This window comes from Caretta caretta, chromosome 18 (genome assembly GCF_965140235.1).
Source record: "Caretta caretta isolate rCarCar2 chromosome 18, rCarCar1.hap1, whole genome shotgun sequence".
NCBI lineage: Eukaryota > Metazoa > Chordata > Testudines > Cheloniidae > Caretta > Caretta caretta.
The window spans coordinates 58,701-86,534 of record NC_134223.1 but is presented as its reverse complement, the minus strand read 5'-3'; the positions used below and the strand labels follow the sequence as shown (position 1 = coordinate 86,534).

At 46.1% G+C, this 27,834-nt stretch overlaps 1 protein-coding gene across 22 annotated transcripts in view; it reads left to right on the top strand.

Moving 5' to 3' along the window:
- HP1BP3 (heterochromatin protein 1 binding protein 3) overlaps positions 1 to 27,834 on the top strand; it is an 80,737-nt gene that overhangs the window by 47,088 nt on the left and 5,815 nt on the right. For 21 of the 22 annotated variants that reach the window (XM_048824634.2, XM_048824630.2, XM_048824622.2 and 18 more), the window contains 5 exons: positions 1,981 to 2,124; positions 3,168 to 3,248; positions 17,658 to 17,812; positions 18,500 to 18,590; positions 19,404 to 19,563. In XM_048824634.2, coding sequence (XP_048680591.1) covers positions 1,981 to 2,124; positions 3,168 to 3,248; positions 17,658 to 17,812; positions 18,500 to 18,590; positions 19,404 to 19,563 — 631 coding nt within the window. Of the gene's footprint in view, positions 1 to 1,980; positions 2,125 to 3,167; positions 3,249 to 17,657; positions 17,813 to 18,499; positions 18,591 to 19,403; positions 19,564 to 21,241; positions 27,829 to 27,834 lie in introns of those variants that run through there. The other variant, XM_048824638.2, reaches the window with a different exon arrangement.

The following is a 27,834-nucleotide window of genomic DNA, read 5'->3' as shown; positions in this document are numbered from 1 at the left end:
TTGCTATGTGTCTCTTTCAAAGCTTTTTCAAAGCTCAAAATGGATTGAAATACTGCAAATTAAGTCCAAAAATGGCAGTGGTCTTAAGTCTACTGCATCCCCACTTCTGGCTGTGGCCCAAGATGCTTTTTGTAGCAGTAACAGTGCCACCTTCCCCTTAGAACTCACTCAATGCACACTCCCTTCACAGGGAGTCTGGGCTCCACCAGCCTTGGTTGCAAAAGACTCTACCTCTCCCGCCACTGCAGTCTTCCGAAGTTTCGTCCAAATCCATTGGAGGAAGAGAGAAGAAATGCTCTAAACTCTAGGTTGCTATAAATCCTAGATTGCTGGCTGTTATTTAGAAGAGGCAGGTAATGGTGTAGATTCTAAGGCTCATAACTCTGCTCTGTGTGGGTTAAATTCATTCCGTGCTACATGGCTATACATGTGGGCAGTCAGCCTAAATCTATCTAGACCTGCAAATTGACTTTATACCCAGAGTTTCATCAAGTTAAACCCTTGGAACTACCGATTAATTGATTTTAAAATAAGATTTATTTTTTTTTTAAGTAATTGATTTAGGATAACAACTGGGCTACAAAACAAGCAGAATTATAGTATTGTTATAATCTTAAGAGCTCTTATACTTAAGAATATTTTAAAGTAACACTTGGTATCCTAAACATGAATCTCTGAAAGAAGCAACTTTAAAATATGAATTTGTAGCTTAGTTTCTGTTTTTAGCCTGCTAGTTTCACTCTCAAAATTCAAGGCAAAAAATTGGGAGTGGAAATTTGGCAATTACCGTATATACTTGTTCATAAGCCGAAATTGTTTTAGTAAAAAAGGGAAGCACCAGAGAAGGGAGTTGGCTTATCAACGGGTATAGAGAGGGAGAGATGGGACGCAGCCCCTCTCCCCAACAGAGGGAGCAAGGAGAGGCAGCAGAGCCAGAATGGAAAAGGCGGGGCCAGAGTCTCTCCGCTGCTCTTCCCCCCAGCCTCCGAAGCAGCCGTAGCTCCGGGGCTGGCAGGCTGCAGCCATGTTGCTCGGCCCCACCCTGCAGAGCAGGCTGCGGCCACACCGCCCGGCCCAGCCTGCTGGAACATGCTGTGGCCGTGCCACCCGGTCTGGCCTGCCAGAGCAGGCTGCGACCGCGCTGCCCAGCCATTCAGAGCAGCTCCAGCCAGGCCAGATGCATCCTCCCCAGATAAGATGGGATGGGATGGGGAGAGTGTGGGGGTCCCGGGCTAGGAGTGGAGTCATGTGGGGGGTGGTCACGGGTTACTCCCCTGACCCCCAGCTTCTCTTCCGCCCCCCTCCCCCGCCCCCCGAAAAAAATGTCCCCACTAGTTACTGTCCCGACCTGTCAGGGTAAGCAGCTGGCGCGCCAGGACGCTTTGTTTACGTAGGTTTGCCTCTGTCTGCCGACTCTCAAGGTAAACAAACCATCTTGACCCACCAGCAGCTTATCCTGATGGCCGGGGAGCCAAAGTTTGCTGATCCTGAATTATAGGGTCGGCTTATGAATGGGTCATAAAAATTTTCTATTTTTACTTATCCATCTGGGGGGGAGGGGGTCGGCTTATAAACGAACCAGCTTATGATCAAGTATATGTATGGTACTTCAGTAACCAATGATTAACTCGGTCTGACGTTGGTGGAACATATTAACAGTTGTGCAGTTGTTGCTTTGCTGTAAGGAGTGATTATCTCTGTTACAACATAAATTGCTACTTTGTAACACAGGACAGGAGAGTGTTCCACCTGTTTACCACACTATTTTCATGTTTGCTGTTCAGTCAATCTGTAAGGGTAGAAAGATATGGTATCGTTAGTGCTATTCTTTGCTTCTGAAACCAATGTGGGACCAAGGCTAGCCCTGGCATGTTGGGCCACTGTGCTGTCATATATGCAACAGTTAATCTCTACCCCTCTGGTCCCATAGAGAGGTAGGTCTATTGCTCTTGGTTTGCTAACTTGTTGGTTCTGTTTCAGGCATGCTTTCAAAAGAGTGGTGCATCCGTGGTTGCCATACGTAAATACATTATACACAAGTACCCTTCCCTGGAACTTGAGAGGAGAGGCTATCTTCTAAAGCAAGCACTGAAAAGGGAACTGGAGAGGGGAGTCATCAGACAGGTAAGAGCCACTCTGACCAGCACTGCAGAGGTGGGTGAAAATACCCATATTAACCTAATAGTGAGGCACTCAATAGTCATGTCATTTGGGTGATCATCTTCTCCCTCTTGAAGGTTACTATACCTTTGTCTCTGCTTCTTTGATCATTGACAGGATGTCAGCATTGTTCTAGGAACCACATACTTTGTAAGTTTCTGTGCAAGACACAAGTGTTTGTATTTTGATGGTGAACTGTGGTTTATGGCATTGCAACAACTCATGTCTTCACCGTATGTTTAGCTACCTCACCTTTTTGCATCAGCATGTCTAATTTAAAAGTATGTTTTGTCCTGGCAACATCAGATTTCCAGCATCACAGAATCATCTGCTCAAGGCAAACAGATTATGCCAGTGGCTCTCAAACTTTTTTACTGGTGACCCCTTTCACACAGCAAGCCTCTGACTGCGACTCCCCACCCCTTATAAGTTAAAAACACCTTTAAATATATTTAACACCGTTATAAATGCTGGCAGCAAAATGGGGTTTGGGGTGAAGGTTGACAGCTCGTGACTCCCACATGTAATAACCTCGCGACCCCCTGAGGGGTCCCAATCCCCCATTTGAGAACCCCTGGATTATGCTATTATAATTGCCTTTTGTTACCAACTAGCTCCTTAATCTTACAGAAAGGTCAGTCCTTCTTGTTTAAAATCACCATAGCTCTCTGTGGCTAAGATAGAGGGCTCCAATCTAAGACCATGTCTACACTGCGCTTTCATCGGTAAAACTTTTGTCTGGGGGGGGAATCCCTGACTGACAAAAGTTTTACTGATGAAAAGCGCCGGTGTGGACAGACACTCTCCTACCGACAAAGCTACCACCCCTCATTGGGGGTGATTTTGTTTTGTTTGCAGAAGAGCTCTCCTGTGTCGCTGTAAGGTGCACAATCGAGAGGTAGTCTAAATCTTTGGCACAATATACTACAGCCTTTCTCAACTGGTCATTATTGAAAGTTAATTTATTGCTTACTGGGGACTGAAATGGAAATTATTCTTTAAAATAGGTGAAAGGAAAAGGAGCCTCTGGGAGTTTTGTGGTGGTCTCTAATGCAGGGAAAACTGTTCCGAAATCCAGAGACAGAAAGGTAAGATATATCAGTTTTAATAATAAATATTGTCTCAAAGGCCTTTGAGGTGCCCAGCAGAATACAAGAAAAAACATATTATACAAAATGCAGTATGGCCCAAAACCAGGTACCCAACAGCTGCTCCTTCCCCTTCTTTCCCAAATATATTCAGTAAAACATGTTTTATTATAGGAAAAAATTAGCTGTGAGAAATCATTTAGTTGGTCTGTCTAGTTCTTAATGAGACAAGGTGGATGACATAATATCTCTTATTAGATCAACTTCTGTTGATGGAAGGTACAAGTTCTCGGGCGTCGTAGAGCTCTTCTTCAGCTCCAGAAAAATTAATCAGTGTCACAGCTAAATACCAAGTGGGGCAGATTGTTAAGCATAAGGGAAATCATTTAAAATGATTTTAGCAATAGTACCTCTACAGTCATAGGAAAAGAGGGTTAGTGGGTTACAAATTGTTGTAATTAGCCATAAAACCAGTGTCTTTGTGTCCATAATTTTTTTAGTGTCTAACAGAGTTATGAATTTATGTTCCCAGGGCCTTCTTTTGAAGGTGGAGTGCAAGTTTCCTTTGAGGATGAGGACTGAAAAGTCAGATATGGATATTTGCAAAAAAAGTTCACCCACAAATGGGTAGTGTTTTGGTTTTTTGTTTTTTTTTTTTTCCCCTTGAGAGCTCATTCGAGAACGTAGTGGTTGTCTCTCTTCACCCACATAGTTCTAGTAGGGGCAGTTGGATGCACTGGCTGAGGTACATCACACATTATGCAAGGCACATTTAGGATACATGGATCTTGAAAGGTGTGTTTGGGGGGGTGTTGATGTCTGCAGTTTTGTATTTGTTGTGATGGCAGAGTCTGGTGCTACTTCGACTTGGTGTGACCTGGTCTGATGATGAGCTTGGTGAGTCTGGGAGGCTATTTAAAGGTCGCAAAAGGGAGGTTGGGGGGTTTTTGGTCCATGTTGAAGCAAGTTTCCTCGGTATTTGGGTACCCTGTTCCATGATGCTTTCGACTTCTCTGGTGTAGTGTCTGTTGAAGGTGTTTTAAAGTGGTTTAGAGTGTGTTTCCTGGACTTTCTCCTCAGAGAATATTCTATGGTATCTGAGTCCTGGCTGTAGATAGCAGATTTCTTGGTGTGTCTGAGGTGGTTACTGGATCTGTGGAGGTAAGTGTGTAGTGATCTGTGGCTTTCTTGTGTATGGTTGGCTGTAGGCTTCCATTACTGAAGCTGATCGTGGTGTCCAGGAAGTTGATGCTGGTGTGGGAGTGTTCTAAAGAGAGTTTGATGTGTGGGTGGCAGTGTTGAAGTTGTGGTGGAAATCTGTTGAGGGAGTTTAGGTTGTCTGTCCAGAGGATGAAAATATAATTGATGAATCTCAGGTATAGCATAGATTTTGTGGTGCATTTGTTGAGAAATTCTTCCTCAAGGTGGCCCAGGAAGAAATTAGCATATTGAGGAGCTGTCATAGTACCCATGGCTGTTCCCATGGTTTGGACAGAGTGTTAAATGTAAAATTGTTATGGATAAGGATAAAATGGATGAGATTGTTAAAGTTTTTGGTGTGGCTATGTAAGTGTTGTCTATTGTCTTATAGATATTGGAGGGAGGCAATGATACCATCATGATGAGGGATGTTGATGTATAGGGATATGACATCTGGTGGCAAGGACAGTATTCTGAGGGAGGTAGTTAATGTTAGATTTTCTGGAGTAAGTCAATTATGTCCTTTAGGAAACTGGCCCTTTCTGTAATGAGTGGCTTGAGCATGGGTTTCTGAGAATCTTCATATTCCTTCAGTAAGAGTGCTGTGGGAAGATATGATGGGTCTTTCTGGGTTCCCTTGTTTATGTATCTTGGGATGTATGTATAAGATCACTGGGTTATGTTTGTGGGGGATGAGGTTGTAGAGTTTTTCTTGGAGCTGTTTGTGGAAGGATTTGATGATCTCCTTTAATTCCTGGACTGGACCCAGTGTGTGAATTGTAATACAGGGTGGTCTTTGAATTCTCTATAGAAGGTGGTGTTGGAGAGTTGTTGGCTGGTCTTATAGTCATCACAGTTGTTAGTGGACAGATGTCTACCTAAAATCACCACAGAGAGGCTGAAGAGTGAATGGCTATGAGAATTGGGCTTCTCTCCTTACTCCTAGAGGTGGATCCCTCCCAAGGCAGTGTGAGGGAACCTTGCTTCTTTGGGATAAATGGAGGATTTTCAGTCTCCGGGGCTGACAGATTGGACCTCTTACATCAGCAGTGAGGAAGAAAGGGAATACAAATGTCTTAATTCTCCTGAGAGGAGACCAGAGATGCGATGTGATGTATATTGTATCATGTCCAAAAATCAGGTATGGTTCTTGAGCTTAGATGCCCTTGCTAAAAGTAGCTTTCCCTCTCCCTACTTCCTGTGGTAATGGCTGTGCAGCATTTATGCTTTAGCTGCCAACTAAGTGATATCCAATCCACAAAAATGGGATATCCATTGATGTCCCAGACTTGAGTCCTGATGTTTTAAAGGTGGTGTTGGACTGAGTATTTGAACATATTGGAGCTTACTTCCTGGCTACAAAACAAACCGAGAGGTCTAGAAAGGATAATGATGGTGATATGTGTGGGTACTTAAGGTGTGAGAAGGAACCTACTGTAGAATTGTTTCTTTTTTAAAATAAAGCTGTGTTGCTGCATTAAAGACTACTGCAGCTGATCCGTACTAATGTGTCACTTCATGTCCTTACAAAGCATTGAAGCAAATCAGTATTCCTCGTTGCTGTTTGCTTTCTTCATGTAGGCAGCAGCAGTTAATAATCTAACTAAAAACAAGTAGCTAGCAACCTGGCCTGTTGTGAAAACTGTCTGGATGTGCAGTTTCCACACTTGAATAACTATTCACAAATCTACTGCATTTTCTGCATTTTCTTCCCTTTTGATTCTTCACTGGGATATTTTTGTGTAAAGAGCAGAGCTCCCCTTTCTAATCATCCATCTCCTACCACTGTGGAACGGATAGGGAAACCAATGTGAAGGCTTGATTTAAAAGGAACACCGACTTAAAAATCACACTCCTGTCTTTTTTGTTTCTACAGTTTAATAGAACGGATGCAGAATGCATGGGGGAACCTTTCCTTTTCAGTTTTGCTTTTGTGCATTTGCTGATAGTGTAAAGTCGGATTCACATAAACAAATAAAAAACTTTTACACAGCAATTGGGAATGGGCGAAGAGACATTAAAACGATAAAAAGGAAGATGTGACTAAACCCACGTGTGGTCAAGGGCATTCAGGGCACGCGTATTAACTCCATTATTTAAGGCTGGGATTGTAAGTGCCCAGCTCCATTAGGCTCCTTTGAAAATCCCAGACGAATTGACTTGATGTCATGTAGACAATACCCCTTTAACTTGTTGATGCAACATTACGTTTGAAAAGCTGCCTTATTGTAACTTTGTTTTATTAAATATGTAGTCAGGTTCTTCTTCAGGTGCTGATCCCTATGGGTATTCATTGTGGGTGTGCATGCTCTTTGTGCACTGGGTACTGGAAATTCTTCAATACCAGTGTCCGTTGGTCCATGCTTGCACTCTGCACCTCTTTGTGCTCCCAACCAAGGACATAAGGGGTGGTGCAGATCAACAGCCTCTCCAGTTCCTTTTCTACAACTTGTGGTCTGGGATGGAACCCTCCTATGTCCGATTCTGCTCCTCAGTGCTCTGCTTTGTCAAACCTGTAAATATTGTAAATAATTGTTCAAAGTTGTAAATAGCTTGAGTTTTAGTGCTAAAATTAGTTATGTGGGGATTGTGGGGATTCCCTCAGCTCCCCCACCATTTTGTATACCTTTTATGCTCAAAGTTCCAGGCTTCAAGCCTTGCCTGGCTAGCCCCCAGGTCTTCTTACTGAGCAACCCACATGAGAGCTGCCTGTATTACCTCGGGGAAACACACATCCCTGCAAAGTGTGGCATCTGCCATGCTTCTCCCTGTGTACTAGGCAATCCCACTAATTCAAGTGCTGGAGCTCTCCATGAGGCTCTGTTCGGAACCTGGGCCCTCCTACTCCCCAACTACCTATTCAGAGCCTCCGGGCAACACCCTTCCTGTGTCTCATCCCAACAGATGGAAATCTTCAAGAAATGGACTATGAAGCAGGAGCATGAGGAAGGCAAGGGCCAACAACCCCACAAAAAGAGGGACAGATCTCCCCATAAATTCTCTAAAAACGGGTCTCCTTTGTCTCTTCGTCCTGTCAGACTCTGTGCTCCAGAACAGGTGCACCTGGAGCTACAGGAAGATTACATTGACTGTATCGGGAGCTTCCAGGGCACTGAAACCTTGCAGTGAAAGAACAGTAACAACTCGTGCACTGCATAAAAACAGAAGGGATCATTCTCCCTCTGCACTGGTGGTACTGGCCCTGCATACGTCCTCCACTTCCAAGGTGAGATGGACAGTTCAGGCCAAGCCCAAGACACTTTGCAGACTGGACCTCAATATGACCTCCTCTAGGACCTAGCTATCTATACAGATCTGGAATCCAGAGTCCTTCTCAGATCCAATCCTGTTATAGGATGTCCTGACTCAGTCAGGCCAGCATTGCCAGTAGCTTGCCCCAGCTGTGAATTGGAAGCTCCAGTGCAGTCACGTACTCTGCATCTACTCCTGTTCCTGATAGGCCAGGGTAGGATCCTGTGGTACCTTTGGCTCTAGTGTTGGAGCATGATAAGAACATAAGAATGGCCATACTGGGTCAGACCAATGGTCCGTCTAGCCCAGTATCCTGTCTCACAATAGTGGCCAGTGCCAGATGATTCAGAGGGAATTAATAAAACAGAGCATTTATCAAGTGGTCCATCTCCTGTCATCCAGTCCCAGCTTCTAGCAGTCAGAGGTTTAGGGACATCCAGAGAATGGGGTTTTCCCTGACCATCATGGCTAATAGTCATTGATGGTCCTTGTTAGGAGACTGTGAAATAAAAAGGGTAAAGACCAAACAATAATAATCTTGCTTCTGGCCTTGCTTTTAGTTTAAACAGGCTGAATAAGCGAGCAAAAGAATGTAAGTGAAAGCACAAGGCTGCATTCCCCTCCTTCTCTTATATCCCCACCCCAAGCTGGTAGCCTTGCCTTTCAGTAACAAGAGAAGATAAGGGGCTAATCAGTTGCTATGGTAACCAAGCAGCTGGAGGAGTGGGAAGGTGTAAGGAGGAGACACATAAAGTGACCACAGCCAAAAGTAACCTTGCTCCTTACCCCTCCCATCAGGTACATAAGAGGTGGGCTCATTCTCATTGAGTGGGCTCATTGCCGCCAGACACGAGACACCCCCACCCCCACCCCCAGAATGGAACACGACCATATATTGGAAGGGGTGGTACCAGGGAAGGGGCACTACAAGTATAATTAAGTTTGCCAAGGGGGGAAGCAAATTCCATTCCCCCTTTACACTCTCCCTTAATCCGTATGGTTGGAATTCGTTCTCATTCCTTTTCCCCCTTCATTAAATCACGGGGGGGTATTCGGTGAGTGGTTACACCTCTGTTCTGGATTATTAAACATCATCCCATTCACATCCACAGGTACTATTTACCTTTCCACGTTGGATTGTTGTTGATTTCTCTCCATTCCACCGTTCCACCATCCTTTGCATTTTGTTTCTGTAAAGCAAATAACATTGTTTCCTGTTTCTCATCTTCTGTGTGCTTTTACCTCTTTATTTTTGTACAGTGAACCAACTCCTGTCCCCCATTTTCTGTTGCCAGTAATAGCAAATTGGGCCCTAATTGGTTAAGGACCCGTTAAGGGCCCTTCCATTTAGGAGCTTGGAATGGATGCGTTTCCTGGAATCATAGAATCATAGAAGATCAGGGTTAGAAGAGAACTAAGGAGATCAACTAGTCCAACCCCCTGCTCAAAGCAGGACCAGCCCTGTCTAAATCATCCCAGCCAGGGTTTTGTCAAGCTGGGAATCTGGTACATCACTCAATCACCCACTGCAGTATATTGTGTTCTCCTGGTAGATTATACCATATTTTGACTTTTGCTGCTCCTTGCTCTTTTTGCCAGGCCACTGCCTGCTGAGGTCAATTAGGGTTAAAACCCATTCTTGTGTTAATCCATGTGTAGAAACCTCTCCAGGTACTGGAGAAAGCAAATTTTCCCACCGTTACACTGGCCTTCCCATAAGAGCTTCATGGTGGGGAGAATCCTGTACCTTTTGATTCTTTGGGCCCTTATTCTCATTAGAACAAAGGGTAACAATTGTGACCAATTTTTCCCTCCTTTTTCTACCCCCCTTCTCAATTCACTTTTAATAGTGCAGTTCATGCGTTCCACCTGTCCCACAGCTTGCGGGTGATAAGCAATATGGAATTGGCGGATGTGATTGCAGAGCCATTGGCCATTATCTTTGAAAACTCATGGCGATCAGGGGAAGTCCTGGAAGACTGGAAAAAGGCTAATGTAGTGCCAATCTTTAAAAAAGGGAAGGAGGAGGATCCTGGGAACTACAGGCCAGTCAGCCTCACCTCAGTCCCCGGAAAAATCATGGAGCAGGTCCTCAAGGAATCAATTCTGAAGCACTTAGACGAGAGGAAAGTGATCAGGAACAGTCAGCATGGATTCACCAAGGGCAAATCATGCCTGACTAATCTAATTGCCTTCTATGATGAGATAACTGGTTCTGTGGATGAAGGGAAAGCAGTGGACGTGTTATTCCTTGACTTTAGCAAAGCTTTTGACACGGTCTCCCACATATTCTTGTCAGCAAGTTAAAGAAGTATGGGCTGGATGGATGCACTACAAGGTGGGTAGGAAGTTGACTAGATTGTCGGGCTCAACGGGTAGTGATCAATGGCTCCATGTCTAGTTGGCAGCCGGTATCTAGCGGAGTGCCCCAAGGGTCGGTCCTGGGGCTGGTTTTGTTCAATATCTTCATTAATGATCTGGAGGATGGTGTGGATTGCACCCTCAGCAAGTTTGCGGATTACACTAAACTGGGAGGAGTGGTAGATACGGTGGCAGGTAGGGATAGGATACAGAGGGACCTAGACAAATTGGAGGATTGGGCCAAAAGAAATCTGATGAGGTTCAACAAGGACAAGTGCAGAGTCCTGCACTTTTAGGACAGAAGAATCAAACGCAGCGCTACAGACTAGGGACTGAATGCCTAGGCAGCAGTTCTGCAGAGAAGGACCTAGAGGTGACAGTGGATGAGAAGCTGGATATGAGTCAACAGTGTGCCCTTGTTGCCAAGAAGGCCAATGGCATTTTGGGGTGTATAGGTAGGGGCATTGCCAGCAGATCAAGGGACGTGATCGTTCACCTCTATTTGACATTGGTGAGGCCTCATCTGGAGTACTGTGTCCAGTTTTGGGCTCCACACTACAAGAAGGATGTGGAGAAATTGGAGAGAGTCCAGCGAAGGGCAACAAAAATGATTAGGAGTCTGGAACACATGACCTATGAGGAGAGGCTGAGGGAACTGGGATTGTTTAGTCTACGGAAGAGAAGAATGAGAGGGGATTTGATAGCTGCTTTTAACTACCTGAAAGGTGGATCCAAAGAGGATGGATCTAGACTATTCTCAGTGATAGCAGATGACAGGACAAGGAGTAATGGTCTCAAGTTGCAGTGGGGGAGATTTAGGTTGGATATTAGGAAAAACTTTTTCACTAGGAGGGTGGTGAAACACTGGAATGTGTTACCTAGGGAGGTGGTGGAATCCCCTTCCTTAGAAGTTTTTAAGGTCAGGCTTAACAAAGCCCTGGCTGGGATGATTTAGTTGGGGATTGGTCCTGTTCTGGGCAGGGGGTTGGACTAGATGACCTCCAGAGGTCCCTTCCAACTCTGATATTCTATGATTCTATGAACAGCTATATGATTCCGGTGAGTGCTGTGAGCTTCCCAATCAGATGGGATCGGAAAGCGGCTCCTTGGTCAGAGTCTATTATTTTTGGAACCCCCCGCGAACGAGTAAATACCTTATTGACCAACTTTTTAGCTGTCACCTTGGCAGTTTGGTATCCCATGGGGAACGTCTCCATCCACTTGCTAAAAGCATCTAACGCCACCAGCATAATAAATTGATTCCCCCTCCTCCTCCCCCCCATAATTTAATGGTAGGGGTCCTACATAATCCATCTGTATCCTTTCCCAAGGTCCCCATGGGACTTGTCTCATTAAGCTCCCCTCCAACCATCCTGTGAACCCTCTCCCTCCCCCAAGGAATTGTCCAGCATGGCTAGCATCCCACATCATCGCACTCCACTCCACGGCCTTAGCTGCCTCCAGAAAGTATTTTGATGCGATACATGAGGGATCTGCCAGTCTCTGTGCCGCTCACTATCACCACTTTTGGTGGCTGCCTGGCCCATTCTCTCCCAGTTCTTTCACATTATCACAGGGGACAAGTGCATCCTGGATGCTATCAAACAGCTACACACTAGAGTTGCTCTCTTCCAGTCCCTTTTCAGGGACCTGTCTCATTAGAGGATTCTCAAAATAGAGCCCATACCATCCCCTCATGTAGGGAAGGTGTTTTACTCAAGGTACTTCCTCACCCCTAAAAGAGGGGGGCCTGGAGGCCAATGCTGGACCTCAGGCAGTTGAATATCTTCATACAACACTCAAAGTTTAGGATGATCACCCTGGCCTCTGATACCCTCCCTCAACTCAGGCGACTGGTTTATGGCCCTCGATTTGAAAGAGGCATACTTTCATTTGGACATTTCCCACTTTTCTCTCCCCGCCCCCCTGGACCTCCTGAAGGTTCCTGCATTTCATGGTGGGCCCAGACCACTTTCAGTACAGAAAGTGGCCTTTTGATGGCCCTTAAGGTCTTTACAAAAGTGCTTGTAGTGATAGCCAAGGCAGACCAACATTTTCCTACCTGGATGGTCATGTCAGAAAATGTAAACAGCAGCCCCTGCTGCACTTCAACTCTTTCATTGCTGGGATTCCAGTGAAATTTAGACAAGTCCACTTTAACACCCACGCAATTCATAGAATTAATCGGGGTGGATCTGCAGCAACAGCCTATTTGCCTCAAGACTGATTCCTTGCCATGAGGGATCTCATTGTCCAGCTTTGTCTCAGTCCTCAGACTAGAGTATGATCCTGCTTGGTCCTATTAGCTGCCCGCTGCCATGTGGCTTATGTCACCCTGTTTGCACGGCTGCACCTGCAGTGTCTCCAAACATGGTTAAGGATACTCTGTGTCCCAGTCAGGTACTCACTGGACAAAGTTTCTCTTCTATGGAATGTGCTGATGTCACTGACCTGGTGGGAGAGCAGAGACATGGTTTATGTGGGAGTCCCCTTTGTTCCCGTGCCACTTACAAAGAGCACATCTCTATGACCAGACCTCCCACAAATCCTTGTCCCCGAAAGAATCCAGGCTGCATATCAATCTACTTGAGCTTCAGCCAATTCACAAAGCCTGCAAGATGTTTCTATCCATTATCCAGTCTCCACAAATCCAGGTCAGGTCAGACAATATAAACACAGTCTAACAGATAAACAGGGAAAAGCAAGATCCACCCCACTCTGCAGAGAGGCAATCCAACTTTGGAATTGGTGCCTCAGGCCACCAGATCACCCTCTCAGCAGTACACATTCCAGCGATAATCTGCTCCCTAGCAGAGAGCCTCTACAGACATTTCTATGTGGATCACGAGTAGGAACTTCTACCTGTTGATAGTGTAGCACATTTTTCAGCAATGGGAAGGTCCTATCTTAGGATCTCTTCTCAACCCAACGGAACAAGAAGTGCCTTGTTCCCTTTTTCTCCCAGTTTCTCATACTGTTCCCAGGCTGCCCAGGACCTCAACTCCAGAGGGGATGCCTTCCTGGTACAGTGATCAGACCCATTGATGTATGCCTTCACTCCATCCCCCTGGTAGCTCATGTACTTGGGGAAAATCAAGCTTGTTGGAGTGACAGTGATCCTGACAGCCCCCTAGTGACTGAGGCAGTTCTGGTTCACCACCATCCTAAAGCTAGCTGCCCATCCATGTGTCCACCTACAACCATTCCTGGGCGTGATAGCCCAGAACATGGGCAGGGCAAACCACACCAACCCAGCTTCCCTGCATCTGGCAGCGTGGTTTCTGAATGGACAACAAGCATAGAGAGGGCATGCTCTCAGAATGTTCTACCCATCCTAAACAACAGCAGCACGAGACCCTCTCAGTGGAATAGCATTTACACTTAAGTGGATACGATTCTCCCTTTGGTTCTGGAGTACCACTTACATTCTGAGGCATCGGGAATACCCCTCATACTGGAATATCTTCTCTCACTGAAGAAGTCAGGCTTGTCTGTCTACTCCCTACGTGTGGTAGCTGTCCCGCCCTCCCAGTTACAAAACCTGTCCCTGCCAGGGCTCTGAAGCTTGTCCTTTCTGCTCTTATGAGACCACCATTTGAACCCTTGATCTTCTGCTGACTCCTCTGTCTCTCTTTGAAAAGTTGCCTCCTTGACAGTAATTACCTTGGCTAGAAGGGAAGAGAAGGTTGCGGCCCTTATGGCACACCTATGCCCAAATAAATTTGGTAGCCTTTAAGGTGCCACAAGGACTCCTCGTTGTTTTTGCTGATACAGACTAACACGGCTACCACTCTGAAACCTGCTACATTATACAGTTTTTCAAAAAGACAAAGTTCTTCTTCGAGTGCTTGCTCATGTTCATTCCACTGTAGGTGTGTGTGCTTGCCATGTACATCAGTGCCAGAAGTTTTTCCCTCAGTAGTATCCGTAGGCGTCAAGGGTATTTACGAAGTGCATGGCAGTAGTCTCAGGGCATCCAGAGCTACCCGTACCTTGACAACTGGCTCATCAAGGGCCACTCCAGGCACCAGGTCCAACACAGTTTCATAACACTGCAAGCCACCTGTCAAGAACTGGGCCTGTTGATAAATGAACATAATTGAACATTGGTACCGCTGCAGAGGATAGAGTTTATCGCTATCTAATGCCTTCCTCCTTTCGTGGTCAGGCGACCTGATATATGCCATCCCACTGATCAAAAAGCCCTCTTGAAGATCAAGAGGGACAAGGCATGAATCACTATGATCACCCTGGCTTGGCCACGCCAGCATTGGTTCAGCATGCTCATAAACACTTCCTGGCTGCTCAGACCTGCTCTCTCAGAATCACTGACAATTACTGCACCCACACCTCACCTTTCTCCACCTCACTGCATGGTTGCTGAGTGACTGAATCCCAAGAAGCAAGCCTGCTCTAGTCAGGAGTAGCAGGTCCTCTTGGAAAGCAGAAAACCCTCTACCAGGGCGACATACCTGGCAAAGTGGAAGCGCTTCTCCTAGTGGGTGTTGGAATGGAATATCTCTCTACAATCCATCCTAGATTATCTGCTTCACTTAAAGCACCAGGGCCTGCCTTGTTCATCGATGAAGGTATGCTTCGTGGCCATACCAGCCTTCCACCCTCATGTCCAGGGTAGATCAGTATTCTCACATGAGGAGATCAGGTTCCTGAAAGGCCTGTTCGGGACCCAATTCCCCAGTGGGATCTCAACCCAGTCCTCTGTAGACTCACTGGCTCTCCCTTTGAACCTCTGGCTTCCTGCTCCTTTTCACACTTGTCATGGAAGGTTGTGTTCCTTATAGCTATTACTTCCACCAAGTGAGTCTCCAAGTTTAAAGCCCTTGTGTCAGAACCCCGTACACAGTGTTCTACAAGGACAAGGTCCAACTGCATCCCCATCCAGTCTTCCTTCGAGTGGTGTCGCAATTCTATGTCAACCAGGATATCTTCCTCCCGGTATTCTGTTCAAAGCCTTACACATCCAACGAGAGTCATCAGCACACCCTAGATGTCAGACATGCCTTGACTTTCTACCTGGAGCGCACCAAGCACTTCTGCAGATCTACTCAACTCCTCATCACGGTGGCTGACAGGATGAAGGGCCTCCTGGTATCTTCTCAGAGGATTTTGGCCTGGATCACCACGTGCATCCATATTTGCTACGAGATAGCACAGGCTGTGCCTCCACCGATAGTGATGGCTCATTCCACAAGGGCTCAAGTGTCATCAGCCGCCTTCCTGGCGCATGTCCCTATCCAGAACATCTGCAGAGTCAGGACGTGACTATCACTACACCCTTTAACAGTGCACTATGCCATCACCCAGCAGGCCAGAGATGACGCTGGCTTTGGCAGAGCAGTGTTGCAATTGGCACGTCCATGAACTCCTGCCCATCTCCAGAGGTACTGCTTGGGAGTCCCCTACAATGGAATGGACGTGAGCAAGCACTCGAAGAAAAAAAACTGGTTACTATCGTTTCATAACTGTTGTTCTTAGAGATGGTGGTCATGTCCATTACATGACCCACCCTCCTTCATCTCTGTTAGACTTCCGGCAAGAAGGAACTGAAGGTGGGGGAAGCTGGCAACGCCTCTTATACTGGTGCATACACATGCCACTCCAGAGGGTGCCAGACCGGTCCCCTACAGATACTACTGAGGGGAAAACTTCTAGCACCGGTGCATATGGCGAGCACACACACCTAGAATGGGATGTACATGAACAACATCTCTCAGAACAACAGTTACAAAAGGTTAGTAACCATTTTTTCTTTGCAACTACATCCAAAATTCGTTCCTGGAGTTTCACCTTCAACTCCACTGATTACCTTCTGGCATTTTACCCTGAGTCTCACCACAGCATGGAAGAGACAAGGCTCCCCTCTCTAGGCATGCACAGAGATCTAGCCTTCTACCTGCACACAACACCCTTTTGAAAGTCTTCAAGACTGTTGTTGTTGCAGAAAAAAATAAGTCAAAAGCTCTCTTCCCAAAGGCTTTTTTAGTGGATTTTCTCCTGTTTCACCCTTTTATGTTATGATCTTATGAACACCCCTTCATCTCAAACTGTTAGGGCCCACTTGATGAAAGCCCAAGCAGCATCAGCAGCTTCCATACAAGGAATCCCTCTGAGCTGTACAGAGCAGCTCCTTAGAGTTCTGTACACACCTGCACCATGCGTGCTGATTCATGCTTCAGCTTGAGGATGCCTCATATGGCTCAGTGGTCCTCCACTCTGTGATACAGCATACTTCCTTGCTCTGCACCTTCTTCCTTAATGAGAACCTCTTGCGAGTCACCCACAGTGAATACCCATAGGGACCAGCACTCAAAGAAGAAAGGAAAGTTAAGTGCCTTATAGTAACTCGAGTCATTTGAGATGTATGGTCCCTGTGGGTATTCTCAACCCGCTCTCCTTCCCTTCTGTTCAGTCCCTCATGGGATTCACATTAGATCAGGAACCAGAGAGGTAGATGAACTGTGCCACCCCTTATGCCCTCAGTTTGAGGCACAGGTGCTGGCATGGACCAATGGACACTGCTATTAAAGAATTTCCAGTCCCGGGTGCACATTGCACGTACACGCCCACAGTGAATACCCATAGAGCAGTGGTCACCACCAGTCAATCTTGGAGACTCTCTCCCAGTTGATCGCAATCTGGTGGTGCATCAGGGCTGCTTCTAAGGCAGGCTCCCTTCCTGCCTCTGCCCCACGCCACTCCCTGAAGCGGCCAGCAGCCCAACATGCCTCCATGGCCCTGGGGGAAGGGGAGGGACAGGGGGCTCCGCGCTGCTCCTGCCTGCATGCACAGCCCCCGCAGCTCCCATTGGTCACAGTTCCTCAATGGCCAATGGGAGCTGTGGGGGCGGTCCCTGCAGAGAGGGACAGTGTGCGAAGCAGGGGTGTGTTGGCCCATTCCAGGAGCGGCGTGGGGCCAGGACCACCTGAGGTAAGTGCCACCCCCTTCAATGGGCAGGTTCTGAATGGCTCTGCAGCATTAAGACCAAGAGGAGCGTAAGTACAGCAGGACCAGCATTTCTCTTCCACCACCCAACCTGCAGCCTCCCAGAGCCAGCCCCCCATGTCTCCTCCTGCACCCCAAACCCCTGCCCCAGCCCTGAGCCCCCTCCCAGAGCCAGCACCCCATACCCCCTGCCTGCACCCCAACACTCTGCCCTAGCCCAGAGTCCCCTCCTGCACCCAAACTCCTTCCCAGAGCTTGCACCTCTCCCGCCTTCCTTCACTCCTGCCCCAGGCTCAGCCCGCACTCCTTCCTGAACCGCACCCCACTGCCCCAGCCCACTGAAAGTGAGTGAGGGTGGGGGATAGCGAGCGACTGGGGGGTGGGGGGGATGACGTGAGTGGGGTGGGGCTTTGGGGAATGGGCGTAGTAGATCCTCTGTTCTTAAATTCAAAAAGTGATCTTGGGCGTATAAATGTTGGAAACCACTGCCATAGAGATTACACATCTTGCAGAACTCCAGTTACTATAAGTAACCTTTCTTTCAACAGCTCTTCCTATATGTGTATAGCTGAGAATACATGGAGCCCTAGTCCTTGTTCTGACTTCAGATATATTTTGTAAAATGTATTTCAGAGAAGTACCTCCACATCCACTCCAGAGCAGCAAGTCAAGCTGGAAGACATCCTTCCGCTGGCATTCACCCGCCTTTGTGAACCTAAGGAAGCTTCATACAGCCTGATCAAAAAATATGTGTCTCAGTATTACCCCAAACTCAAGGTGGATGTAAGGTAGGTGTAGGTGGTACATATTGGTAACAGGTGTCTCTGTCACTGTTTTGAAACACTAATTTCTGTAGATTTGCCCTCTTCTGCTCCTTTAAGGAGACTGTAGATGACATTTTTAGCTCGGCATTGTAATACCCTCCTAGAAGCTGAGAATAAAATGCTTTTTCCTGTGACTTTTTTTTCTTTCTGTAACCCATATGAAACTTCTGATACCTAAGGTAGCATTGTTCATATTGCACATCCACCAGTAACCTAAATGGAATCCCTTTAGTTGTTGGGATATGAATATTTACAGGTTTCCTCTTGGCATCCACTTCCTTTTTTATGCTGTAAAGGGCACACAGCCTGCCAGCTAGTTCACCCATGTGGATGGTTTAAAAAAGTGATGTTATGTACGATCTTTTAATTGGTAAATGTAAAGAGCCTTCTGTCCACTGACTGATTGGTGGGTAAGTCACCCACCTTGTCCTGTCTACAAATTTGCTTTACAATTAAGTCAAACTTTTAAATTGAAACATGAAGCTTGATCTTTTCTGGATAAACTGTAGAACAAGAAGACAATGTCAGTTCACTTTTAAATAATATCCATTACTCCTTGCTCATGTCACTTGCTGATAGTTACTCTCATGCCCTGGGTAAAGTGTCATCTCTCCACCTCCCCTTTAAAGCTCTATTGCCTGTCTTTTTCAGACCTCAGCTGTTGAAGAATGCCCTGCAGAGAGCAGTAGAGAAGGGCCAATTAGAGCAGATCACAGGCAAAGGAGCTTCTGGAACATTCCAGGTCAGAGGCCAGAGTTAGTCTTACTTCACCTTCTGTTGTTGTTTATACCATACATAATCCTTCTATTTTCTCCCCCTCTGATTTTATTGGGCTACAACCTTCTCTAGCAGCCTATCAAATAGGATTCACATGCAACAGTTCTCAGATTGTGGAATATTAGGATTCTTAGATTGGTCTACACTTTTGGAGCGGGACACCCAGCTATTCTTGCTGAGATCTATAGCCTGTTTATTGTCAGTAGTGCTCCACATGCTGCTTCATCTCTGACTCACTAGAGTGATGAGGCAGGATGGTGGGGTAAGTGTTTGGTTTGGTTTTTTTAACATTCTGTCAGTGTAACTATAAATACTTTTGCTAGGTGTGTGTGAGTCCCACCTATGGCAGAGACGTATGGAAGTCTAAAGCCAATGGCTGTCTGGTCTGTGAGATGGAGGAAGGTCATGGCATGTTAATTAACCGGTGGTGTTACTTTCTTCAGCTCAATATAAATCATAGGACTGGAAGGGACTTCGAGAAGTCATCAAGTCCTGAATGCAGGGGACTGGACAGTACTAAGTATATTAAAAATATATCCACTGTGTATCTTGGAGATGGGACAGTGGCTCCAATCAAAGGCATTTCTGGTCAATTGACTAAAAGACCTGTCTTCTCCTTGTGGGGTGGGAAGGAGGTATTCCCTGTGCAACGTTTTAATGTAAAACATATCTCTGCTAATGCAGGAGACCTGACTCACCTGATGCAGAAGAGTCTTGTCCTGAGCTGGTTTCGGAGAATTTTGTCTTGATTGGTTTTCTCTTCCTCCTTGGAAAATAGCTGAAAAAATCAGGGGAGAAGCCCCTACTTGGTGGGAGTCTGATGGAAGATGCCATCCTGTCTGCTATTGCTGCCATGAATGAACCGAAGACTTGCTCCACCACAGCTCTGAAGAAGTATGTTCTGGAGAACCACCCAGGGACCAACTCCAACTTCCAGGGTATGACTCCAAATCTACATAGCTGTCAGTTTCACAGAGTCTAAGCGGGGAGTCCCAAAAGCCACAGAATTCTCTATATTCCCTGTTAAAAATGTACTGTTTGATTTGCCAGGGGCCAGGCAGCTGCTTAGCACTATCCTTTGTGAAAGAAGCACACTACAGAGATTCCCAGGATTTTAAAGTCCCATTATTTCAGTTGAGTCCCAAGGCTTATAGCCACCTGGTCCCTCTCTGAACCATAATGGATTTTTGTGTCATCTTGCTCTAAAGCCCTCAGCCCCGGAGTCGGTGCCTATACAAGGAGCCACATATTAACTTCTCAAGAGCTGCTTGTGGCTCCGGAGCCATAGGTTGGCCACCCCGGTCTAGATAGTACCATTCTTATTTGTCTTAAGACAGTTGAATTGATTTGTTTTTTTTTGTTACGTCTGGAAAAATTCTAGGAGACTGTAGCTCGAAAAAAAATAAATGCAGTTCCAGATTTACTTCCTATCCTGAGATGTTGCACAATCCTAACCAATGAAGCACCCATGCACCACCTTGACCAGTTTGCTTGTTTGTGCTGCCTCCACTTCTCCATATTTTATAATCTTAAGACAGATAACTGCTTGGGGCAGAGACTGTGTTAGTTGTATTTGAAAGAGGCGTAGCACATCTTGGTTGCCAGAAAAGAAAAAAAAAATCTTTCTGTGGGATATTATAATTTGATTGTGACTTGTAAACCATTCTTTATTAAGAGTAGTGGTGATGTCTTAGGGACTCAAAGGTAGATTTTTTTTTTCCTAACTGTTCACTTGCAAAGGAACTACAGTATGTGGTGTTGATCTGAGCACTTCTGGACACTGTGATTGTTTGACCTGTGCTGGTAGTCATATGAGGCAGATGTCAACTCACTGTAATGTCCCCCTACTGCCAGACTCAGAAGCAAATCTCCAGACACATTAGCATTTTTGGTTCTTTGTTTCCAAATTTTTGTGTTGCTTGGTGCCTTCCTGTAATGCTTACATGAGACAGAGCCAGAGATAGCACAGCCAATCTTGCACTCCCCATCTGCATCAGCATAATCAAATTTTTGATTTAGGGCTCTCTGATCCATAAAGGGGCCTAGCAATGAGGGCAAAAGGGGATTGGCTGAGGCTAGTGTTCTTGTCATTCAGAGATCATGATGTCAGGTTCTTTTTCCAGTAGTGTCCTATGGGTGTTCCACTGTAGGTATGTATGACGTTAGCGATATGAACTGTGACCATATAGATTATTGTTGCAACCAGGGTCCTATGGTTGCATCAGGTCTTGTACAGAGGAGGTCAAGTGGGGTGTCTATGGAAAGGTTGTAGTTTGCTGGTTATGATTATGCTGTCTGTATGTGTGTAGCATTTTTGTATTTGAAGTTTTGAATATTGGCTATGTACTTGTATCTCAATGTGTTTGATTCTAAGTAGCCTCAGTGAAGCATTTGGTCAGCTTCTTGAGAAAGGACTATTCTCAGTAAGTGCCCAATCAATAAACACTTAACTGACAATGAACTTTGGGAGACACCAATCCACATCTGAGCTTTCTTGGGGATGTTCAAACTAACATATAAACAATGGCGTCAGCCTGCAAAAAGCTGAATCATTCATGAACATGTGACTTGCCCAGGTGCCTACAAACTCCATCTTGTTGCTGTGATTTTGCACAGGAGAATAAAGGGGTTTCCTCCCACAAAAGAGAGAATATAAAAGGCCCTGGAAACCCCTCCATTTTGTCTTCAGCTGGCTTAAGAGATGGCCTCTCCACCCCCAAGAGATGCCTGAAAGAAACTGGAACAAAGGACAGTAACTACGGGGGTGGGAGTGATTGCTGGACCCAGACTGGGAAGGAGTCCAGTCTGTGAAAGAAGCTTATTGGAACATCTCTAAGGGTGAGATTTACCTGTATGCAGTTTCTTAATGTATTAGGTTTAGAGTTGTGTGTTTTGTTTAATTTTGCTTGGTAACTTACTTTGTTCTGTCTGTTATTACTTACAACCACTTAAGTCCTACTTTTTATATTTAATAAAAGCACTTTTGCTTATAAATTAACCCAGAGTAAGCTGTGCATATCTCTCTATCAGTGTTATAAAGGGCAGACAATTTATGCGTTTACCCTGTATAAGCTGTATACAGAGTAAAACGGATTCATTTGGGGTTTGGATCCCATTGGGAGCTGGGTGTCTGGGTGCTAGAGACAGGAGCACTTCTTAAGCTGTTTTCAGTTAAGTCTGCAGCTTTGGGGGAATGTGGTTCAGAACTGGGTCTGTGTTTGCAGCGTGTCTGGCTCAACAAGACAGGGTTCTGAAGTCCCAAGCTGGCAGGGAAAACGGGCTCAGAGGTAGTCTCAGCACATCAGGTGACAGTCCCAAGGGGGTCTCTGTGACCCAACCTGTTACAGTGGCATAGTCGGCAGGATCTGTGCACAGCTGATTGCTTTGAGATAGTGGTAGTGATTTTAAGTGAGTTTTGGGTGTGGTGGTTGGAGAACAGACAAAGTGGTTACTGGTTTGTTGTTTTCTGTTTATTTCGGATGAGGGAAACAAGCACAAGAAAGCAGGAAAATGACTACCAGTGAGGCAGCTACAAAACTAGAGCTGGCCAGACTGGAAGCAAAAGAGAAGGCAAAGGACCGTGAGTTTCAAATGAAGCTCAAAGAAGCAGAGGTAGCCAGGGAGGAAGCTGCTTACAAAAGAGCCATGAAAACCCAGAGGCTAACCCTGGAGTTAAGACAGAGAAATACAAGCTCAGATTGAGACTCAGAAGCATGAACTGTCTGTAATGGAGTGGCAGAGACAGAACCCTTCAGCAGCTGGCTCCGCTTCCCCAAAAATCCACAAATGGGAACGGTTATGTCCGCAGTATAATGGAATTCAGTGATATTGCCTAATATTTCATCACCTTTGAGAGACACTGCACCCTCCATGCAATGCTTGAAGGTCAAAAAATGACTTACTTCAGTTGCAAAATTGAGGTGAGAGCACTGGACATATTCAATAAGATGCCTATTGATGATTCTTCAGACTATGGTAAATTTTAAGGAACTGATTTTAAAACCGTTTCAGATTACACCTGAAACCTACAGGGTTAAATTCAGGAGTCTTAAGAGGGGATCTGGATTGAGTAATGTGGTTTATGTAAATGAAATGAGAGAGTTGTTAGACAAGTGGGTGAGGGGAAAAGACATTACAAGCTTTGAAGGAATGTGTGATTTGGTTACTCAGGAACAATTCCTGAGATGGATTAGGGTTAGGGTTAGACTCTGTCTAACCCCCTACCATGGTACACAAAGGACTTGGGAAATGCTGTAGACACTAAACAAGCTAAATTGTGTGAACCGAGCCTGTCCACCATAGATTTCCTGTTAATCTTGTGTCTTTTGCTATTTCGTATATGGGTCAAGACAAAGGAGTTAATACTAATGGTAAACCCTTTAAAGATGTGTGACATACCTGATTTGTGGAAAAAACTTTTGTACATGCTAGGGATGGTGACAAAACAGTATCACAAGCATGTTGCTTTTCAGCTTATACCTGTAAACAGGCTGGAAGCTTGGCACAGCAGCAAAAGCATAACTGGTCTACACTGCTGTGTAGAAGGAGAAACTGAGGCACACTGCCTCATGGCATTGGTGGCTGAAAGCCAAGGCACCTACACTTTAATAGATATTGCTATCTGCATTCTGTTTGCAATACTGTACCCCAACATGTTTTCAGGCACCCAGAGAGAATATAAAAGGCCCTGGAAACCCCTCCATTTTGTCTTCAGCTGGCTTAAGAGATGGTGTCTCCACCCCCAAGAGATGCCTGAAAGAAATTGGAACAAAGGACAGTAACTATGGGGGCGTGAGTGATTGGTGGACCCAGACTAGGAAGGAATCCAGTCTGTGAAAGAAGCTTCTTCTTCGACTGCTTGCTCATGTGTATTCCACAGTAGGCATGCATGCTCGCCACGTGCACCGGTGCCGGAAGTTTTTCCCTTAGCAGTACCCATAGGGGGAGTGCTGCTGCAACCCCTGGAGTAGCGCCTCTATAGTGCGCTATAAGGGGAGCTGAATGCTTCCCCCACCCTCAGTTCCTTCTTGCCGCCAGTGAGGGTGCGTCAGAACTACGTGCTCCAGCTTCGCTTCGCTGCAGCTCATCCCAGAACTCGTTCGTTTTGTGTGTGTGTGTGTGTGTGTGTGTGTTCAACAAGTTTCGGTTCAGTTAGTTAACGTTCAGGCCGGGGCATGCCCCGTGCCCCAGGGTTTAAATCATGCGATTCTTGCAGGCATTCAATGCCCAGAAGTGACCCGCACACCGACTGTCTCCGCTGCCTGGGTCAATTCCACATTAGTGACCACTGTAAAATCTGCAGATCCTTCAAACCTAGAAGCAAAAACAAAAGAGTCATTAGACTTCGGGCCCTTCTCATGGAGTCGGCACTGGACCCAACGCTGGTGCGCCGAGCGGATTCGACACCGAGCACCTCGTCTTTGGTGCGCAGTGATCCCCTGGCACCTTCAGGTGGCCGGCACCGCTCCACGTCTAAGAAACAGAGAAAGGCCCCATCTTCTCAGCGGTGTCGAGAGAAAGCAAGGGGCGAGGCTAGACCCGAGTGAGGCAGCCCCAGTTCCCCCCTGGGCTCCAGAGCTCCGACTCATGTCGAGCGGAACAGCCCGGTTGTGTCAACTCAGGCCCCTCCGGATGTCGGGATGCCTTCGCCGCCGGAGGCGCTACAGACGGCTCAAGACATTATGACTCTGCAGGTACCCGGGGCATCATCGGCGCCCGGGCCCCGCTCAGGAGGCAAGCCGCCGCTGGCTCCAGGCAGTCGACCCTGACCCGACGCAGATCCCGGTCAGGGGACCGCTCTCAGGCCTGCTCGCCGCTCAGCGTCCTGTCGGGGCACAGTCTCCAGCCTCTGCTTTCGTCACCCACTAGGCTGTCTGGTTGGGTGCCATCGGATAGGAGTTCCAGGCACCGCTCCACGCCGAGCAGAGAGTATCGACGGGACAGGCACAGGCGCCGTGTGCGCTCCCCTTCTCATCAGAGCTACCATAGCCACTCCTGACGTGGGCACCATGGCCATTCACGCTCCAGCTCTCTCTCCTTCCTTTCCCCTACTGTCAAAAGTCCTGCTGAAAATAAAAAGAGATGGAGTGATCAATATGATGTGCTCCCACTTGGCCGAGACAGACCTGGCACCCTTACCTGGCACAGCTTGGGCTGTGCCTGCCGATTCCTCTCCCAGCCACTCCATACCGCCTCTCGCAAAACAGAGGATGTACCCTACATCCCAACCTGGGGATTCTCTGGCTCAAGGCATGGCTCCTACTTGGTTCCAACACCTAGAAAGCTCCTATTCAAAGGAGGTGCAAGATGTATTACACAATAGAAAGTCCTCAATATGATGTACTTACCTGCAAAAGTGGTCTAGGTTTTGGATTTGGTGTACTTCCCAACAAATTTCCCTGACATTCGCAACTCTTCCACATATCTTAGACTATGCATTAACCCTAAAAAGATCAGGGCTCTCCGAGTCCACCCAGCAGCTATAGCAGCCTTCCACCAACCAGTAGAGGGATATTCGCTGCTGTTGCCTCTAATTACTTCCTCAATTTCTTACTCCCATGTGGGTCCTAAACCTGGTATTGAAAAGACTGACTAGGCTTCCCTTCATACCCAGGACCACCTGTTTGCTTGCGTACCTCTCAGTGAAAACAGTCTTCCTGATAGTGATTACCTTGGTTAGGAGAAATAGCAGCTGTGATGGCAGATCCATCTTACACTGTATTGTTTTGGGAGAAGGTTACACTCAGACTGCACCTGAAATTCATTGCTGTGGTAACCTCCCCATTTCACGTGAATCTGTTGATTCATCTTCCAACCTTTTACCCCAAGCCTCACCAGAACAACAGGGAGACTATACAACACACTCAAGAGCCCTAGCCTTCTACCTGGACAGGACGAAGATTTTCAGGAAGCCCCCCTAGATTTTTTTTTTCTCCATTGACTCAGCAATATCAGCCCAAAGACTTTCCAAGTGGATCTCGAACTGCAGCAGACAATGATATCAAGTTCACAGTATAACCCCTCTAGATGGTACTAGTACACACTTCACAAGGTCAATCTTCATCTCTTTTTCTTCAAGAATGTCCCTATCTCAGATCTGTAGAACAGCAACATGAGCGTCAGTCCACGCTTTCAGAGAACATTATGCAATCGCTGGGGACTCCGCCCCCAATGTCATCTTCGACTCCACAGTACTGTCATCTGTAACTGATCTTGCTCTGAAGTCTCAGCCCTCCCGTCGGGATACTGCTTGGGAGTCACCTACCGTAGAGTACCCATAGGGACACTACTAGAAGAAGAAATAGTAGTTACTCACCTTGTGCAGTAACAGTGGTTCTTTGACATGTGTCCCCTTATGGGTGCTCCACAACCCACCCTACTCCCCTTTACTTGGAGTTCTTGTCAATGACTCTGCCATAGAGAAGGAACTGAGAGGGTTAGCCCCTACACACTGACTAGCCTCGTGGTAGGTCACAAGGGAGATCAGCATATGTGCGGGCCTAATAGACACTTCTACTGAAGTTCTCCAATCTGCAGCACATGGACGCAAGCACACCTACAATGGAATACTCATCGGGACGCACATCTGCACATTGCACATGGTGAGTAACTGTCTTTTGACCTATGACTCAGCTTGAATCTCTGGTGTAGGAAGAATATCCAGGCTAGTCTAATACATATTTAGCACTGGCATTATTTGGTTTTAGAGCATTGCTATAGGAAATTGCAACTCTGGTTGTTAAAGGCATACATAATTCAACCTATCCCCAGTGCCTGAGAACATTGATCATTGCTTGGAGATATGACATCTATTTACCGCTGGTCGTATGTGGAAACGTTTCAGCATGCCATCTGTTAATTTACATCCCCTCCACTAGATAGAAATATCTGTAATGATCTCAGTCTCTTTCTGGACTATCTAGAGTGGGAGACCTGAGGAGATGTAGAAGCAGACAGGGCGTTATGTTAGGAGTTCTGTGCTCTGCCATGGTTGTCATTTTATGCCTTGCATTTCTTTTGCTGCCCAGGTTTAAAAATAGCCTTATGATGCATATTCTAAAACTTGGTGTTTTTTCTTTAAATAAGTTTTTTTTTGTGTGGTGTTTTTTTGGGGGGGGGGGGGTTGGACTCTTGTGCATCTAATATGGGCAAAGGTAATAGTTTAATGGAAATGAGCCATTCAGTTAATAAAGCAAGCTCTTTAAGTGCTATTTTTAATTAAAACTTTATTCACTGGGAATGGCTGAGGGCTGATAAAACAATGGCTTAGTCCCAGATGATTTTGTTACAGTGAAATGTTCTCCCTTTAAAAGTCCCACTTCAGCAATATTGTGGAAGCTGGCTGGAGTGAGTACCTTTCCATTTATTATGCTTAATAAATCAAGTAATTTAAACAGTATATTCCTTTTGATTCTGTTTTTTCTTTCCCTTCTCCACCTGAGTCTCTTCTGAATCTGGTAGATGAAAAGGCTCTTTCCTGTCTCTCAGTGGTTTGGAGAGAAGTTAACTTATGTAAATGTTCCATCCTAATTGAAACTGAAAACTGTCTCATGACAAACTGTTGAACCAGCAGTGTTCATCTCCTATCTGCCAGAGAGGCAAGTTCCCTTCAATGCACACAAGTACCAAGGAAAAGACTGGAGCAAAAACATGTCTTATTTTTTTTCTTCTGGTACTTGACCCCTCAAATCTTGCCCTAGCAATTCACTGTAACAAGGTGGAGCTAAGAAGGTGCCAGATCACAATTAAGGACCTGAAAACAAAAGGGAGGAAAGGATGGGAAATGAAGTGTTCAAACTAAGGCAAAAATACTTCAAAGAACAATTGGAACAGAACAGAGACAAAAGGTCAGTGTAACTAAAATGAATTATGTTGTATTAGAAACATTTATAAAAGAACTGTCTCTGGTCTTAATATTTCCACCAAGAAGTCTTGACTGTTTAAATCTTTCCAAAAGGCGATTAAACTAACATTTGTTAACAATTCAGGCCCAACACGTGAATCTACCTAAATATTATCTGTGGGGAGGATTGCACTGTAAGTTCTACATACAGTACAAATGTAGTAAACCTCTTCTAAAGCCACTCTTTAGCTGGGTCCTACACAGAAGCTGACTGCATCAGAAAGGGGAAGGGGACTGTATAGAACAGTGAGGTCAGGGCTTGTGGCTGGATAAAGGTACTGACGCACCCTTACTTCACTTCCTGCAG